The following is a 19989-nucleotide window of genomic DNA, read 5'->3' on the forward strand; positions in this document are numbered from 1 at the left end:
AAAAATAGTAGGATATGGTTGTAACCGTATCCAAGGCATATCCACTAATAGCCCATACCCATATATATACCATCCTCTGGAAAATTTCCTTGGCTATACATGTATCAGGGTATCATAGCCTGTTAATGTTTCACTTCATACGTGCATCATTTTGAACTGAAGTTATATAAATGTCATTCATAGCATCTTCTTTTTATTGATATCAGTGGTATGAAAAATAACCTGTCATCAATGAAGATACAACTTGCTGGCTCAACTCCAAGACGATGCAAAACTTCCAAGTAAGAATCCACTGCAGGTTTCCGCTTTCCTGTGTAAGGAGTCAATGGATGATATCAGTAGGAGTACAACATACGTCTGCCTTTTGTGAATCCAAGTTTGTTGTTTTGACATCAATCATGGAGATCAATCCAACATGTAAAGTTTCAAGAGCATTTGTATGTAATCGATCAAGAAATCAATTGGAGAGCAACAATTAACAAAAATACAATATTCGAATCCAAACAAGTGAAAACAAAACCATACTAAAATTTAAGTATCATTCATATAAATTGACTCCATAAATTGCTAATATGGGTTTCCAAACCCTTAGAAAATGAATACAAAAGCAGAACTACTATATTAGTTATGATTAGAAGTCCTCTAGTGCTGGAAAAAAAAAAAAAAAATCAGACTAGGGTTTAGTTTAATAAATCCATTCGAGTATGGAGAAATCATTTGAATAAGTATTTTGGAGAAGATCACTGCAAAATGGTGCTATTAATCTAGAAGCCCACCTCTACACCTAAGAAACATTTCATTCTAGCTCTCTCAAGATGGACATGAGACCCTCTAGTGCTAGATTTATTTCCAGAAATGCTCTCACGATCAAGGTATTCAACAACTGTTACATAACGTTAATGGCTTGGGCCATCATGCTTTACGGGTAGTAACGGCCGGTTATGAAAAAATCAGACCATAATGGGTCAGTAACGGTTAGTTAGGTCCAATGTAATGGCTTCGGGCCATTACACATATATAAGCCCCATTTTGGGGGTTGTTTTGTTATTATTGGAATTATTTTTAACCCATTTTTGACTAGATTTGTGCAATCCTTGAAGATTAAAACACAAGATTTAAGCCATTTTCTAAGAATCGAAGATCCAGGGCAAATTTTGAGGGGAAAAAAAAAAAAAAAAAACAAACAAACAAACAAAACAAAACAAAAAACAAAAAACAAAAAACAAAAAGGAAAAAAAAAAAGTTTTTTTGTGTGCGTGTGTTCTCTTGCTCTAAATTTATTGATTCAATATTATATTACTAAATCAACCAAGTCTTGCTAGATTTATGTTTGATTTGGACATGTTTGTATACTTTTTCTTTTTTCTTTCTTTTTTTTTTTTTCTTTTTTTTTTTTTTTTTGTATTTAAGCTGGTTTCTATATAATTTTTAGTAATTTTCAAAATAATTTTTTTTTCTAAAATATTTAGTGTAGATTGTTCAAATACATGAATAATGAATAGAGTTTAAATCTACACATACATACACTAAATCAATATTTTTTTTTGCCTCTTCTACTATTTTTTAGCATTTTTTTTTATTTCGAACCATTTTAGAAATGAAAAGTGCTAGATTTATGTTTTAAAAAAAATTCCTCAGTTTTTGTAAGGGGAATGATGTCGAATGCTTGGGGATATGCATTAGTGGGATGAATCCCATGAATTTCACCCGTTTTAGGGGCATTTGGGAGGGTCCTAAATCAACTTGACTAATGCAGGGGCATCTTGGTGTGACTCCAAGGATGCCATGTGTCTCCACACTGGGGCGGGGTGGCCCACGAGGTGGAGTCTGTGAGATGCAGAATGGCCATGAGGTGGGCCCCACTGTAGGACTGTATGATTCGGAGACCCATGTGATGTGGGGGTTACCCATGGGGAGGTTTCGCCTGGGTTTATCTGGGAGGGCCTGCATGTAGGGATAAATCGGTCCTTCCCCATTAGCTCTGGAGCTTTTGGAGGGCTAGTCAATTGTCCGCTATCAAAATGGTATCAGAGAGGGAACCCAATGTTCGAGTCTCTTCACTGATGTGGGCAGATGATGTGGGGGCATCTTGTTGTGACTCCAAGGATGCCACGTGTCTCCACGCTAGGGTGGGGTGGCCCACGAGGTGGGGGTTGTTAGATGCAGAATGGACACAACGTGGGGCCCACTATGGGACCCTGTGATTCAAGGACCCCTGCGATGCGAGGGTTGCCCACAAAAAGGTATCTCCTGGGTTTGCCTGGGAGGGCCAACAAATAGGGATAAATCGATCATTCTCCATCAGTTCTGGAGCTTTTGGTGTGATGGTTGGTTGTCCGCTATCATTGACGCTATTCATCCAAATTTAACTTTATTTTTGTTTCCTCAAATCTCTTGAGGGAAATGATTTCAAATGGTTAAGGAAGTGCATTAGTGGGAAAAGTTCCATATATTGTAAGAATTTCAAGCCATTTTAGGGACATTCGAGTAGTCGTAAGTCAACCGAACACTATTCATCAAATTTAAATTTAAATTTTTTTCCCTCAAATTTCTTAAGAAAAATGGTGTCACATGGTTAGGGATATGCACTAATGGAATGGTCCTAAATTGGCCAACACTAATCAACAATTTTTTTTTTCCCTCAAATTTCTTGAGGGAAATTGTGTCAAATGGTTAGAGAAATGAATTAGTAGGATGACTTCCACAGAGCATGAATTTCAGGTTATTTTAAGAGCATTCGAGTGCTCCTAAATCTATATTATGGTTGCTTGTGGTAAAATGGTTATATACATACAAATATATAATTGTCTCATCATTAGATTCATGCTCGTATGATCTTATTTATATTGAATTATAGATATTAGATATTTAGAAAATAATTGTAGGATTTGAAATGAATATTGTTAGAGTATATAATATAGATTATTTTCACCATAAAAATATCTAGGGATCCATCTCTTCACTAGAAAACTATAAAAACTCCTTTTATGAGAAAATTGAGAATTAGCCTACTATATCTTATTGTGATGTTTTCACATGAACCCAATAAACATAGCAAATGTCTAGCTCCAAGATACATTCAATAGTAATTTCTCTAGAAGATTTTTAGTTGCCCATTAATGAATCTTTTGACAAATTCACCCTCCAATGCAAGTGGTTCATCATCTCAATGTGATGATTGCATGCTAAATCAAAATAGTATCCAATTGTCGAAATCTATGCAATCCACTACTCATGTTGGCTTCTAATTTTCCAAGACTCCAAATTGCATGGTCCATAAAATATGTGAATCTAGGATGAAAACAGAGATGACTTTGTAAGAAACCACACAACAATTAGAAAAAATATATATATACTTAACTAACAGTATGCATTCATGAACCTTGAAATATTCACCTCAACCAATGTTGTCAAAATCCTTATAATATCGGAAATCGTAATACGGGTTGAATTGTATCGAATCACACATCGTATGTAAATCATAAGAATTTTTATAATTTTCCATAAAAATTGAAAAAAAAAAATGAAAAATATAAATAAATCAGAAAAAAAATTATAAATTCATCAATCATCCTTTTGCCATCAATATGCACCAAGTAACATGGTTCTGAAAATCGGTATCGTATCAGCCGATACGGGCATATCGTATCCGTATCGACTCGATACGATACTCGACACGGGGTTGTATCGGCCGTATCAAAATCAGTTGGACCGTATCGGTGCCAGTACAGGGATGATACGGGTTGATACACCCATAAAACCCTAAATTTGATTTTTTTTTTTTTTAATTAATTTTATTTTATTTTCAAATTTTCACTCACATCTCCTCTGCTTCTTTTCATTTAAACCATGGAAACATCTTTTAAACTCATTTTATGCTAGATATAGACCTATTTTGGGATCAAAACAAATGATTTGAATGGAATTTGACAAATTGAAGCAAAGTGGACCATTATGGGGAAAATCGGAAAGAAGGGTAAACCTTCATTTTCTTTTTTATATTTTCATCTTCTTTTTGTTGTATTCCCAATGTAATGGGTCGTTGTTCATCAAATCATGTTAATTTTGAGTTCAATTAGGGCCCATTTAGTTGACCTTAAATTGGTCAAATTGATAAACAACACTATCATTAAAGAATGGTCCAATAGACCATTGAATACATCCAAATAAAAATAAAAAATGATAGATTCGTGAATATCTCATTTTTTTTCATTTTTTTTGCTTAAAAAAAATTGATCAATACTGGCCAATGCGGTTCCGATTCCAATACGCAATGCCATATCGTATCATTTTTCGGCAAGGCCGACACGGTGGCCGATACCGTCATTCAAAACCATGCCAAGTAATACCATGTCATGATAGTGTTAAAGGATTCTTATCTTTCCTTTCTTTTGGTCTTTCAAGAAATTTCCCTTATAAAAATACAAAGATCCTTTAATAATTTATGTTCTAATTACCTTTCTTAAACATAGAATCACGTTGGAAAAGCGGCATTTGATTCTATAGACCAATGAAAAGACATATTTTGATTTCCAACATCATTCCAAATACATATAAGTCAACACAAACATAACCATCCATAAAAACATTCCAAATAAGCCCCCACCAATTTAAAAACAGAAAATGAAAGTCAACTTAAATCATAAATCGGGATTTGAATCGTAAATTGTGGGATTCATATAAAAATGGATTCAAGGTGGGATTCAAATTGTTTCGCTTAAGATTCAACTCAAATCACAAAACGCAAGTCGTAGGATTTTGACAAAACTGACCTCAACAACAAGTTGATGGAATATCCAACAGACATGAATGATTATTTCCTAAGAAAACATAGCTTCACATAATGAGAAAGATTACTATTGGCAATCATGCCTACTAGATAAGTACATCTAGATGAAACTGATATATGAAAGATAGTCTGCACAAAGAAATTTGAATCAGTCTTTCGATGTTTCCCATACATCTAAGCATTATAAGACAAGTTTCATGCAAGGAAAAAAAATACCAATTTTACAAGAACAAAATGTCCAGGATAAATATTTGGAGATTTTTAGCTTCTCTTCAATCAGAGTGTACCTGTAGAAGATAATGGAAGTAATTGAGCAAGGTCATGATGAATGAATAAAGCATAATAAAACATTAAAAAGAATGTAAGCAAGTTTCCTTTTCTTGGAAGTACAAATATAAATGGGATTAATGTCTGCATCCCTCAATAGGATGCTTAATGACCAGAATAAAAAGATTGCAAGCTCCTCTTCTATTAATAAATTTTGACTCCTAGACTTGGACAAGATTTTCCAGGTAGAACTTCATTAAGACCACTCCCACCTCTGCACCTAACCACTCAAAACAGGTTCCTTCCTACCATATCAAGTATGGCAATAATCTATTATGCCCCATCCTCTACTTCCAAATTGCTAGAATATGGTATTCTTATAGTTCAGAAACCAAGATTCTGTGGATCAACTAGGTGGGTCAAGAAAACTACTATTTATTACAAATATAAAACGTTTTCCTTCCTCCTTATTGCATAGTGAAAACCAGGCTGTGTCCCAAATCAAACCCAGGAAATTGGGCCCAGTCATGCTAAACAAGGTTGACTAATGCCGAAACAAAAGATGGTCCTCGTTTTTTCTGACCAAGTCACCCAACCAACGACCTGGCCTAATTGACTTGGGCAAGTCCCAAGTAGACCATCCTGATTTGCAAACTGTGGGTGCTGCATGGATTGAGTACAATTTGTAGGTATAATAAGGTCAAACTACATCCTACCAATATCGAAAGTTTGATTTATAGTTCAATTGGTAATTCATTGTGAGTTCTAAAAATATAATAGGTGTAATTGTTCAAAACCTCCATAGATTTGAAGCTTGAGTCCTGGGGAAGGGGGATTCCTTATTAATGAGATTCATTGTGAGAGAGATGAGGGAGAGGAAAAGACTATGGAAACGAAAAGATGATTAGAGCGTAATCACTCAACGCTGTGAACTCTTTATTATAAAGAAACCCACTTCTGTTGCATTGCAGCAAAATATTCTTCCACTTTCAGTTCTTATTGTTGCAAGTTGGTAATCTCAAGATGCAGCTAGTAAACATGTGCTAGATCGTCTTGTTTAGAGTTTCTCTTGGCTACGGTTTCCCATAACCAGGGTATCCCAAATCAGTTACATATTGGCCGTAACGGCCGATACGTAACGGTAACAGCAGTTACCGTTATACGATACGGGGTTGAAACGGAGAGGTGCAGAAAACGGAACTGAAACGGCTGTTACAGGGGCTGTAACGGCTGTTAAAAGGCATAACGGCCGTTATGTGCCTGTAACAGTTGTTACAGGAAAAAAAAAAAAAAAAAAAAAAAAAAAAAAAAAAAAAAAAAAAAAGACCCTGACCTTATTCTTGCTTCTTCTTCCTTTCTTCTTCTTCTCCGTAGCGCTGCTACAACTCATCGCAGTGTTGCTGCAGCTCCTCCTCCTACTTCTCTTCTTCTTTCCCATCTGGTGCAACTCCCTCTCCACCCTCTCTCTTTTTCCCTCTCGTTTTCTCCTTCTCTCTCTTTTCCCTTTCTTTTCCTCTCAATTTTTATTATTATTATTTTTTTAAATTTCTCCCTCTCATTTCTCTCTCCCTCTCTCGCAGCCTCGAAAAAAATGAATGGGGGGTGTGGCTGTTTGTTTTACAGCCACGCACCTTATTTTATCCGGTAGTCTGCGGCGCATGCCGCTTAGTGCACTTGCACTGTTTTAGTGCATGCGGCCCACCTTGATTTATGTGTTGTATTATATATCCATGCCACCCATCAGTTTTTCCTAATCATTTCAAGGCATGGTCCCTAAAATGAAGCAGATCCAGATCTCAAGTGGACCGTACAGTAGAATTGAATGTCCACCATGCACTTGCATTGTTTTTGTGCATGTGGCCCACCTTGATTAATGTGTTATATTATATATCCATGCCACCCATCAGTTTTTCTTGATCATTTCAAGGCATGGTCCCTAAAATGAAGCAGATCCAGATCTCAAGTGGACCGCACAGTAGGATTGAATGCCCACTGTTAAAAACTTATTATGGCCCACTATAATTTTTATTTACCATCAAAACTATTGATAAGGTTGCATGGACCTGGATCAAGGAAAACACAAGTTACAACTTAAAAAATAATATTAACAAACAATAATAATAATAATAATAATAATAATAATAATAATAATAATAATAATATAAGTTTTAATTGTGGGAATTCAATCCCTATTGTGTGGTCCACCAAAGATTTGGATTTGCCTCATTTTTTGGACCATGGCCTTAAAATAAGTTGGCAAAAAGGATGGACAGCATGGATATACAACAAATGCATCAAGGCGGGTCCTATGTTCAGGGCGTCATTCACTAGTGGTCCACCTAAGATTTAAATCTGCCTGATTTTTTGGATCGTGCTTTAAAATGAGTTGGCAAAATAGATTGATGGCACAGATATACAAATACATCAAGGTGGACCCCAATTTCAAGGCCTCACCCACTAGTGGTCCACCGTAGATCGGGATCTACCTCATTTTTGGACCATGCCTTAAAATGATTTGATAAAACAGATGGATGTCATTGGTATACAATACATACATCATGGGGGGCCCTCTGTACATGGCCGTAAAAATTGTCCATGAGGCATACATTAACTCAAAATTAATAAATTAAATTATGGCACTATTGTTGCCAAGTCACAATTCCAAAATTAAATTGTTTAAATGATTTTCACTGTTAATTTGCAAACACTTGTTTTTTTGAAATATGATCATTTGATATTTTTCATTCTTCACTGTTCAATAAATATCCACCAATCCATTAGTGAGACAAGTGCCAATAGATTGCATGAATTTAACGTTGATTTGGGGTATCGAATGGTCCACCAAATCAGCTCTAAATCGACCACACTATTTACTTGAATATAATTTCAAATTTTTTCTTAAGATTTATTGTGAACAATTATATTAATTTGTTAGATATATGAATTACATAATTAGACATAAAAGTCCCTGGATTGTATGTTGAAATAAAACGTGCACAAGTCACAAGGTATGTAATATACCAATACCTACAAATATGAGATATTTTGGTATTAGATTCATTCTAATTAATTTATATTGATATTATATAGTTATATAATTAAATATTAAAGATCTATAGCCAATACTAGGTTGTCAGGTTCATAAATTCACCAGGCAGACCAATACAACTTCTCACCAAAGAGTGGACCGTTACACCACCACAAACATGTTCCAAATTATAAATGAATGCATATTTGGAATATTTGCAATATTCCAGATTTAATCCATATTTTTTCAGATTTTTTTGGCAAAAAAAATAAAAAATAAAAAAATTGCACCGTTACGGGACCCATATCGGCCGTTACACCCCCGTGTCGGCCGATACGGGCCGTATCCGTATCAGTAACGGTGGGCACCGCTATGCCCACCGATATCGATACTAAACACCTTCCCCATAACTCTTTTATTGTTCCTAAGAACAACAAACCTTGGCTAATATTTGGTTACATGGAATGAAGAAGCCATGAGATTACTATTAGATTCTCACTTCCCATTCATCCTAGGATGAATCAACTGCAGCAAGGTCCTTCCCATTGCCTGCAATATACCTCAGTTTCCTCCTACTTCCATTGACCATTTTAGCAGATTCAGACCACTCCAAATAGTGTTTCCATTAAGTTTTGCAGTGGTGATCACCAGCCCAGGATGATAATCTTGCAGACTGGACCCCATGAGGACATGGTTCTTTTGATCACCACTTACAAAACCCTCTCCCATGTTTATCATAAAAAGGAAAATAATCTTGGCTCAGATCTGGCATACTAGATTCATCAGAAGACTTAAAAAACAAAAAAAATAATAATAATAATAATAATAAATCATGTTTTCTTGCATACAGTCCAAATTTGAGGATGGATAGTGCTTAGAGACCCAAAATGACAAGAAAGAAGCAAAGGAAGATCCCGACTGAGCTGCCGTGATTGGTGCCTGTCAAATTTTTTACAATTGGGATTCAGTGCTTGTAAGAGAGTCAATTGACTAACCATATAGGATAGTTTGTGAAAGCATGCATTTCATAGTTGTTTCGTTTCAGACTTTGTAGCAATGCTTCAACACCGTCTACATAGGAATATCCTTCTCTCATGCATTCTTTAAGACCTGCAGGGAGAATAGCTGCAGTCATTGGCTGCACCTTTAGTGCACCTAGCGCCTTTAACTACATTGCCGGTGATTAAATTACTTAACATTAATGAACATGTCTCTAGTGCACTAATGCTTACCTTCCACATCGAGTGGTCTTCCATCTTTAAAGAATTTCTTAGCTAGGTCCATCTGTTACCAGATGAAATAAACAAGCATAGCATCACCCACGATAATTTCATTTACTCAAGAGCATCAAGTCTAAAAAGTAAATTTTCATTAGTACTTTGTAAAGGATGAGAGATGCATTACACGAAGTCATAAATACAGGCAAAAAAAGAACAGAAGAAGAGAAAATTCAACTTTTCCCCATACATAGGCAACTAAAATACAGAGAGAAACTACTAGGAAAATAGAGACCGAGAATAATCCCATAACAAGTAAGCCAAACAGTTACTAGATTTTCATCCAATGGGCAAGGGATGTCCTTATAGAATCACCAAATTCCTATAATTTCAGAATTTTGCTTAACACAAACTGAAACCATCAAACATTGGAATTTCCAAAGGAAAGATAGCACATCCAACATCATTGAGTCAATGAAACCAAACCAGGTGAAATGTCAATTACGCTATCCAAGTATGAAGCATCAGAAAACCCCTTCCCTTATCGAGGTTGACAGTCGACTGGCTTTGCCTGGTTGATTTTCAATCAATTTTATTTTCTTCCTTGTTCTTTGTTTTAGATAAATTGGAAAGGGCCAATGATGTAATCATGTTTTGATGGTTAGAAATCTGAATTTTGCACTGTGTTACTATGAAGTAGACATTATTTTTGGGTTTTAATTTAGTGAAAGGATGAAGGAAAATTCTTTCTAGTGTTAGGAGGATTAAGAACTGGATTAAATTGTCACAGGTAGTTTAATATTATTTTAGTATTCCTTTTAATTAGGACATATCAAGAAGTATGCACAGGGAAGCTTCCTCTACACCTTAAATCTCCATACAATTGTGTCGGACCCATTAGGAACAAACTCAATAATGGTTAAGAAAGAAAAGGTGGAAAGGCATAAGCATAATGAGGTCCAGCTTTAAACTTTGCACCAAGCACATGTTTCAATAAATTGGGAGTGCCCTCACCCCATATCTACCCAAACTATGATATGGGAACACATTGAAGCCCACCTTTAGAGTCCAAAATTACTAGTTATGTTGGCTTCCTATTTAGGTCAGGTACAAGCGTTTTCAGAGCTTTTCTTTTTTTGTGAAGAGTAAGAATAATAAGGAGATTGCAACAGAATGGTGGTCGCCAATCAACAGGCTTTGGAGACTAGAACCTCTCGTTTGATGAATCATCTGCTATATGATCAACTGTCCTATAAGCATTCATAAAAATAAAAATAAAAATAAAAATTGGCTTTCCTTCTAGTATGAGCGAAGGATACTGAGATAGTGCCCTCCATCTCCTTGATTTCCTTCATCAACTGAGAAAAGCATCAGGGACAAGCATCCAGAGAATCAGCCCATGACACGGCATTTCAGGAGTCTTTAGAATTACGAGGTTTTTATTGCAGAAGGTTTCCTATGTGAATTCAGTTTGGGTTTTGAAGACTTAATAAGCATGTATTTCAGATCTTATGCAATCTAGTTTTCATCATTGGATGAAGGATTTCGTATTTTAGATGATGATGATGATGGTGATGTGATGGTGGTGGGAGTCATCATCTAAGCTATACCCCAACTAATTGGGGCCAGCTACAAAAATCCTGTTCTGCCATCCCAACTAATTGGTTCAAAAAACATAAACCTGCTGCCACCTTGCCAAAGGCTTTGTTAAAGTTAGATATTTTTCTTTATTTTACTAATCTCCATCAAGTTTAATATTAAGTACTCGAACCCATGACCTCAATGTTGAAACTCTTGTGAGTCTACCACTGAGCCATGAGTAGGGACCCATATGTGTGTGTGTGTCTTATGTACATATATATACATATATAAATATATGTGTGTGTGTGTGTGTGTGTGTGTGTTTGTGTCTGTGTCAGTGTTTGAAATATCGGTATTGTGTTACATATCGCATCCTTGGGATACAAATACGTATTGGTTATCACACAGGATATATTGTTTGTATCGGGTAATTTATCACACTTTTTGGGAAACATGGGGAAATATTGAGAAAAAGGTTGAATTTTTCAATGAAACTTCAGGGATTGTTAAAAAAATTACCTTAATACGCACTTTTAAATTATAAGATCTCAAAAAAGAAGTGCACATAATAGGTTTCTTTTGTATAGGGTCCTACGATATGCGTTGTCTAACTAAACTAAGGCAACTATATTCAAATTAAATGCATAATAATTAGAGTGAATGTAATGATCATTTCATCAAGCACTCCTAAATACTTTAAAATTAGTCTCAATTGACAGTTGGTTGACGGGAAATTTTGAAAAAAATAATAATATTTTAATAAAAAATTTATTAATTTTTAATTAAAAAATGATCTTATTTTTCAAATTTTGACAAGTACTAAACAAATCAGTAGATCAACCCTCATACATGCTTGATTTCATGTTTGGAATGCAACATTGCAAGTAATCTAGGAGAAATTGGGGAAATTTCGAATTTTCCCCAAAATTTCCCAAATCGGACCACCTACACTCAAATTTCAAATTAGAGTGTATGTGATGATCATTTCATCAAATACCGATGCAGGACAATTAACCACTCACTCTAAAAGCTCAAACTGATAGAGCATGGTGAATTAATCTCTTTATTTCATAACCCAGGCCCCACATCTCATGGGTTACGACGTCAACAGAACCCTCCTCATGGGCCCCACTTCATATGGGCCCACCTCTCACGAGCAACCCGCCTCACACAAGCCGCCCACCCCGAGTGTGTCCCTGCATCCCACAAGCTACCCTACTCGAGCCTGGTATAAAAATGCCCCTGCATTAATTACCCTCGGCGAGGAGTCTCGAACACGAGACCTCCTGCTCTGATACCAATTTGATGCAGGACAATTAACCACTTACTCTAAAACCTCGAATTGATAGAGTATGGTGAATTAATCCCTTTACCTCATAACCTAGGCCCCACATCGCATGGTTTAGGACATCAGCCGAACCCTCCTCGGGGGCCCTACTTCACATGGGCCCGCCTCACACGAGCTGCCCACCCCGAGTGTGTCCTCATATCGCTACCCCACTCGAGCCCGGTATGAAAATGTCTCTACATTAAATATTCATAAATACTTCAAAATTAGTCTCAATTGACGGCTGGTTGAAGGAAAATTTTGGAAAAAAAAAAAACATGGAGAACATGAAGAACCAATGGATATCGAAATCAAAGCTCCAACTCTATGATTTTTTATGCAAAATATGAAGAACCAATGGATTTGTAACCATTTGATACCGATTTAACATAATTTCAACAAAAAAAGGATAAAAATTTTGAAAATGCTCACTAGATCGAACGTGTGGGATATATTGGCACTACCTATGCATTTCGTATCGCACAGGTGGCATACAAGATATATTGTGGGATATATCAGCCGAAATCGTTGATATTTAAAACATGAGTCTTTGCGTGTGTATACATATCTATATCTATATCTATGTGTGTGTCTATGTACATATATATACATATACATATGTGTGTGTACATATATATATATATATATATGGGAAAAGGTACTATGCGCTCGAGTTGATGGGACCGTCCCATGAGGTTGAGCTATGTGGGCCCCACCGTGATGCGTTTCGAACATCTACCCCATCAGTTAGATGCACCATTCCATCATGGGCCTAGGTCTCAAAAATCAAGTCAATCCGTGACTTGTGTGGGCCACAACACATACAGAAGTGAGGAGGGGCCGTGCACCATTAAAACATTCATAATCATTTTTTGGGCCCACCGAGATGTGGTTTGCAAATCCAGCCCATCCATTATGTGTGTCCCACTTGGATGAGGGTTCAGACCAAGTTTCAACAACATTCAAAACTCAGGTGGGCCCCACCAAGTGCTTTTATATGTTTTTGGCATGTCTTCACATGATTTTAGATGGTATGGCCCACCTGAGTTCTGTATACGGCTGATTTTTGGGATATCCCATAATTTAGAGGGGACCCATCAAATGCCCAGTGTTGATGGTCAACACACATCATGGTGGGGCCCACACAGCTCGACCTCACGGGAGCTTATCGTGAGGTCGAGCGCATAGTACCTTTTCCCTATATATGTGTGTGTGTGTGTGTGTGTGTGTGATGGGATGTCCAAGAGAAGAGTAGGTTTCTTCTAGTAAGATGACTTCTTGCTGGAGGGCAAGAACTGACCAGGAATCATATTCATCATCAAGAGAGAAGCGATTTAAGATCAAAAAAATCATCTTGAGTAATGTCGCGGGCCTTTTGGAACAGAGCAATGTTCTTCTTCTTGGGGTGTTGCGAACATTGTTTGGCGAAGTGGCATTTTTTCCACAAAGATAACATTGACCAGTAGTACGGTGCCAAAACTTCTTTAGACAAAGAAACGTCCATCTACAGGATGAAGTTTTCCTTGGAGGAGATTATGAGCACATTTCTTTGAGGATGATTTTCTTGTGATGAAACTTCTTTTCAGTGGCATAGGTGTGGTTTATAGGATCATTACACTTGATAGAGAGGTCTAGATAATCACATGCATCTCCTAAACATTTTCCAAGTTGCTCAATTCAACGCATGAACTTGGGTTGGTTACATAGCCTACTGATTGCTTGTAAGTTGAATTGGTGGAAGAACCCTAATGAGGTCTGCTGGAGGTTGAAGCCTCTGTAATGCAGGGGCATTTTCACACCGGGCTCGAGTGGGGTGGCCTATGGAATGCAGGGGAACACTCGAGGTGGGTGGCCCGCGAAACCCATGGATTTGGTGCCCATGTGAGGTGGGTGGCTCATGTGAGGCGGAACTCATGGATTTGGGACCCATGGGGAGGGTTCGACCGAGGACCTAACCCATGGATTTGGGGCATGGGCTATGAAATAAATGGATTTATTCGCCATGCTCTATCAGTTCGAGCTTTTAGAGTAAGTGGTTAATTGTCCCGCATCAAATTGGTATCATAGCGGGATGTCCGTGTTCAAGACTCCTCACCGGAGGTGATTAATGCGGGGGAATTTTCACACCGAGCTCGAGTCAGGTGGCTTGTGGGATGCGGGGGCACAGTTGAGGGTGGCCTGCAGAACCCATGGATTTGGGGCTCATGTAAGGCGAGTGGCTTGTGTGAGGTGGAACCCATGGATTTGGGACTTACGAGGAGGGTTCGGCCAAGGACCTAACCCATGGATTTGCGGCATAGGCTATGAGATGAAGGGATTAATTCGCCATGCTCTATCAGTTCAAGCTTTTAGAGCAAGTGGTTAATTGTCCTGCATCACTCTGAGGGTGAGCAACTTCTGTGTTTCATCGCCTAATGTCTCTGGGAGAGAGTTAAGCCTGTTTGAGATTCACATCATCTACACAATTGAGGATGTGGAACCAACGGGACGTGTTGTTGTGTGATGTCTTTCTTTCTAAAGGAACGGAGCTTAGCTTTGAGAAACTCTTCTCGAGCTTAATCTTGATATGCTTCAATGAAGCCAATGAATTCACTAAAAATGAGTCCCATAAATGCTTCAAAAATCTGGGAGTGGAGAGCTTATACCCACCAATACTTGCCAAGATTGTTCCATCATTCTTGCAATCGCCCTGCTAGACGATCAACAAACTTTTGGATAATGCAAGGAACTGTGGCATTCGGGGTATACATCTCAGCTGCACACCATGAGTCCATCTCGAATACTCTGCTCTGCCACTAGGATGGTGGTATGCCATCTAGAGCAAATAGATGTTTTTATCAATTGTCTTAGCATAATGAACACAGGCTGGAATAGCATTAGGTGGTGACTGCTGTGTTTGCTCATTATCAGACTTAAAATCAATAGGATCATGGACATCTCCATGTTGCATGAGAAGTCCAAGCAAGGAGTCTGAACTTCTCATGCAATATATATATATATATATATATATAGAGAGAGAGAGAGAGAGAGAGAGAGAGAGAGAGAGAGAGAGAGAGTAATACTCTCCTGCGCACCGTACTGCAGGAGACCTTTTGAGCACCAGGCCAATGGACTTGGAGAGGGTGGGTTGGGGGTGGGCCCTATGGTGATCTGTTCATGTAATCCACTCTGACCATTAGGTTTGTGATGTTTTAGTCGTATAGCCAAAAGAACATATGGATTCATAATTTAGTTTGGCCTATACTAAGAGAAACAATGGAAGATGGGGACACCTACCGTTGAATTTTTACGAAGTCCACCTTGATATTTATCATTTATGTGAAATCCACTTCAACCATTACCTACCACCTAACAAAACATGCATGAGGACCAAACTTCACGCCTATACGTGATTTATGTGGGCCATACAAAGTGAAACAATTTGGATGGTGGGCATCTCCTGCACTATTTCCACTCATATGGCCCACCTGAATTATGGACGTGGGTGATTTTTTAGCACTATGGGTAAATTAATGCCACGCACCTTGTGATTGGAGCAGATTTCTCATACATGTCAAGGTGGACCCACCCCCAGCCCTCCCTCCTGGGTTTGCCCGCCCGTTAATGTAAGGCCTTATGCATGCTAACACTTCAACAGCAACTTCGCTGCTATTGAGTGTTGAAAGTGCTTTGTGGGCCCCACCATAATGTATGTATTATATTTATATTGCCCATCCATTTTGCTAGGCCATAAATTAGTCCAAAAATGAGGCAGATCCAAACCTCAAGTGGACCACACCACGAGAAATAGTGGTGATTGAATGCCACCATTTTAAAAAAATCTTGAGGCCACATAAGCTTTGGATCAAGCTGATATATATATATATATATATATATATATATATATATATATATATATATATATATATATTCCCATTATGTGTTCTTGCAGATTTCCTGGGAACCTCTATCACAAAATGTCAGGAAGTTTTTAATGGTGGGCATTCAATAACCATTGTTTTTTGTGGTGTGGTCTGCCTAAGATTTGGAATTGCCTCATTTTTCAAAACATGTTATAAAATGAGTTGGCAAAATGGATGGGCAGCTTGGATAAAACACATACATCATTGTGGGACCCACAAGCACAGATTGGTAGAAAAGTCGCTAGTGGCAACCCAGCATGCAATCCATGTCCCGCCTATCCTTGCCCAATGTGCCACCAGGGTTGGTTGGGGGTGGACCCGCCATGACGTTTATGTGAAATCCACTTTGATGATAAGTTGCATGACAAGAATTTATCAATAGGACTAAAAATCACCTACATTCATAATTCTAGTGGAAATAGTGAAGGGAACACCCACCGTCCAAACTGTTTCGCTTGGTATGGCCCACATAAATCACATACGAGTGTGAAATTTGGTCCTCATGCATGTATTGTTAGGAGGTAGGTAATGGTTGGAGTGGATTTTACATAAATATCACTGTGGGGTTTATAAAAATTCAACAGTAAGCGTCCACTCCTCCCACTATTTCTCTTAGTGTGGGCCACCCAAATTATGAATCCATCCGTTCTTTTGGTCATACAAATAAATTTCCAGCATGAACCTAATGGTTGAAGTGGATTTCACGAACATGTCACCATAGGGCCCACCCCTATGCCTACCGTTGAATTTTCGCAGGGCCTACAGTGACTTTTATATGAAATCTACTCCAACCATTAGATGCCTCATAAAAATATATGCATACGGATCAAATTTTAGACCTTTATGTGATTTATGTGGGCCATACCAAGCCAAACAATTTAGACAGTGGGCATTCCCTTCATTGTTTCCACTTATATGGTCCAATTAAAATATGAATGTGGGTGATTTTTTAACCCTATTGATAAATTATTGTCACGCATTTTATTATTAGAGTGGATTTCACACACACATTAAGATGGCCCCACCCTGTTGGCACGCTGCAGCAAGACCGGCGGGTTACATGCCGGGGAGCAGATTAGGTGAAATCCAGGACTGACCCAAGAGGATGCCACCCTTACCATGGGCCCACCTTGATGTATGTATTCTATATCCACTCCGTCCATCTATTTTGCAAATTCATTTTATGACGTGTTTTAAAAAATGAGGCAGGTAAAAATTTAAGGTGGACCACACAACAAAAAAAAAAAACAATGTTACTGAATGCCCCCCATTAAAACCTTTCTAAGGCTCACTATAATATTTATTTGTCATCCAACCGGTTGATTAGGTCATGTATACCTAGATGAAGGGAAAACACAAATATCAGCTTGATTCAAAGCTTTTGTGGCCTGAAGAAATTTTTAATGGTGGCCTTCATTCACCACTATTTCCTATAGTGTGGTTCAACTAAGCTTTGGATCTGCCTCATTCTTGATCTAATGACATAAAATAATCCAGCAAAACAGATGAACAATATAGATAAAACACATGTTATAATGGGGCTCACATAACACTTTCAGTACTCACCAGCAAGAGGTAGCTGCTGGAAGAGTCAGCATGCATAGGGACGTGGACAGGCAGGCAAGGCAAGGAGAGCTGGGGTGGGCCCACCTATTGTGTACATGAAATCCACTTCGATCATCAGATGCATGGCATGAATTTAACCATAGTGTTAAAAGCTCACCCGCATACACAATTCAGGTGGGTCATATTGTAAGACCCGACCCGAGTTTCTGCATGTGTCTATGTGTGTGAGTATGCATTTCATTTCTTGTAGTCCCGCGGTCCTACCGTTCGAATTCCGGCAACCCGCAACCCTTGAATTGTGTTTGCGGTCATCCTTGAGTCCGATCACGTAGACCCGACTTGGATCGACCTGAGATCTATGTCATCCTGTCCGCATCGTCGCTGCAGTTCCAACAACGTGTCTTGTGTGTCCATCCGACTTACGGATCAAAGTTATGAGCATTTCATCATGAGGCCCACTTTTTGTGCAATGCAAGTGGGCCACTTCTATGGCACAATTTCCCATGCACACCACCCACACACACTACAATTCCATGGAATAAACACTACCCACCTTGGACACTACCCAAGCCTAACCTAAACATTATGAGCATAGTAATCTCCTCCCATAGCTATGATTACCCTTCTTACAAATCCATCATTACCACCTCCCTACAACTTCTCTCTCTCTTCTCTTCCTTCGCATTTCTCTTCTTTCCTTCTTCCTGTCCAACGTCCAGCCCTCCTCCCATTTTCCAGCATTTTTCTCCCTCCTTTCCTCCATCATTTAGCCACCATAGTCCCATCTTGACCATTGAATCTTAAACCTTGGAGCTTGAGATCCCTAGTGATGGTGGAAGCTTGAAAATCCCAAGTGGGTGCTTCTACTAGTGTTGATTTCTCTCCTCTCTTATTTCTTTTGTTTCTTCATGTATAGGACAAGTGGGACCCACCAATCCATGGTGGGGATCCCATCTAACCCCTTGGATGTGGCCATTGGCCATCCTTCATGCATGTGTCATTCCATGATGAGGCCATCCTCCATGGACCCCATCATGATGTATTTCATAATCTCAGCCCTTCCAAGGTCATCTAGACCTTTGTTTTATGGTGGGGATGATATCCCCACCTCAGATTCTTATTATGGAGGTCCATGCATGCATAGATCCATAAGATGACCAATGTATATTGGTTCTTCTTTGTGCATAAGGGATTTATAGTGGCGAAATCCCTCTTGTATGGCCGATCTCTCTCTCTCTCTCTTGTTTTCTCTTTCCATCTATTTCTTTCTCCCAAATATTGCTGATCAAGGTGGCCCACCTGATGTGCAAGACACATCCAACTGTCCACCCTTGATGGGACGTCCCCATCTCCCATTTGCTGGACATGTGGAGATCCACCTTGCTGTCCATTCTCACATGGAAGGCCCGGGTCGATTGGAAGTACGTTCCGGATGTGTGTGGCCCATCTAAGTGGCCCCGCCTTAATGTGTGTGAGGATTTTCTTGCTGGACTTTTATTTGTGGGCTGCACTAGGCAGCAATATACCTTGCTGTCCAGAATTTTTTTTACAGGCCTATGTTGCTAATTTTTGGGAAGTGTTTGGCCCTCATGTTTGAATTGTTTTTGAAGGATTTGAGGGTGGGTCGTTGGCATGTGGACCCCACCATGATGTATGCTAAAAACCACCCCTAGCAGCCCCTCTTGGGATGCCCAAGGGCCTAGACAGTCCAACATGTGGGACCGTCCAGCCATGTATATGGGCTTGGAAAGCCCCTTTGTGGGCCATGTATTGGGATGGTGGGCCACCGATGTGGACCCCACCTTGATGTACAGCAGTAGAGGCACCTCTCCCGACCACATTCCCTTAATTTCTATGGCATGGGCCCACTCCATGGGTGATCCAAAAAGGGGACAGCAACCTGTATTTTTTGCAACCTTGTTGTCCATAAATTGTATGAATTAAATAAAATACTTTTGCCACTCCAAAAATTCTAAAATTTTGCAGGGAGGTGGCCCGCCCATGGTAGGATCCACCAACAAAATTTTGGGGCCAATGGACACCTGTACACACCGTGGCAAGGGCTGGACCAGCTCGCCACAATGGGATGTTCAGATCAGGTAGTATCTCAGGATAGATTGTTTTCTTAAAATGAATTAAAATATTTCCAGTTGTCCAAAAATCCTTAAATTTTGTGGAGGTGTGGCCCACCCATGGAATTGTCACCCTGCAAAATTTCAAAGCTATTGGGCCTCAGTACTACCCGTGGTGCGGCCTGGAGTGGCCCACTAGGTAGGGATGCCCAGGCCGGGGCGTCCAGCCTACCATGTGGG

The 19989-nt window shown here is 38.9% G+C and overlaps 1 protein-coding gene across 1 annotated transcript in view; it reads right to left on the reverse strand.

The window, feature by feature from the left end:
• Positions 1-19989, reverse strand: part of LOC131240004 (flavin mononucleotide hydrolase 1, chloroplatic) — a 46237-nt gene that overhangs the window by 16612 nt on the left and 9636 nt on the right. Inside the window, exons 3-6 of the mRNA XM_058237992.1 lie at positions 9317-9368; positions 9080-9194; positions 5006-5076; positions 223-310 (exon numbers count right to left, since the gene is read on the reverse strand). Of these exons, the coding sequence (XP_058093975.1) occupies positions 223-310; positions 5006-5076; positions 9080-9194; positions 9317-9368 (326 nt within the window). The remainder of the gene's footprint in view (positions 1-222; positions 311-5005; positions 5077-9079; positions 9195-9316; positions 9369-19989) is intronic.

The sequence above is a fragment of the Magnolia sinica genome, chromosome 3 (assembly GCF_029962835.1).
Source record: "Magnolia sinica isolate HGM2019 chromosome 3, MsV1, whole genome shotgun sequence".
Lineage (NCBI taxonomy): Eukaryota > Viridiplantae > Streptophyta > Magnoliopsida > Magnoliales > Magnoliaceae > Magnolia > Magnolia sinica.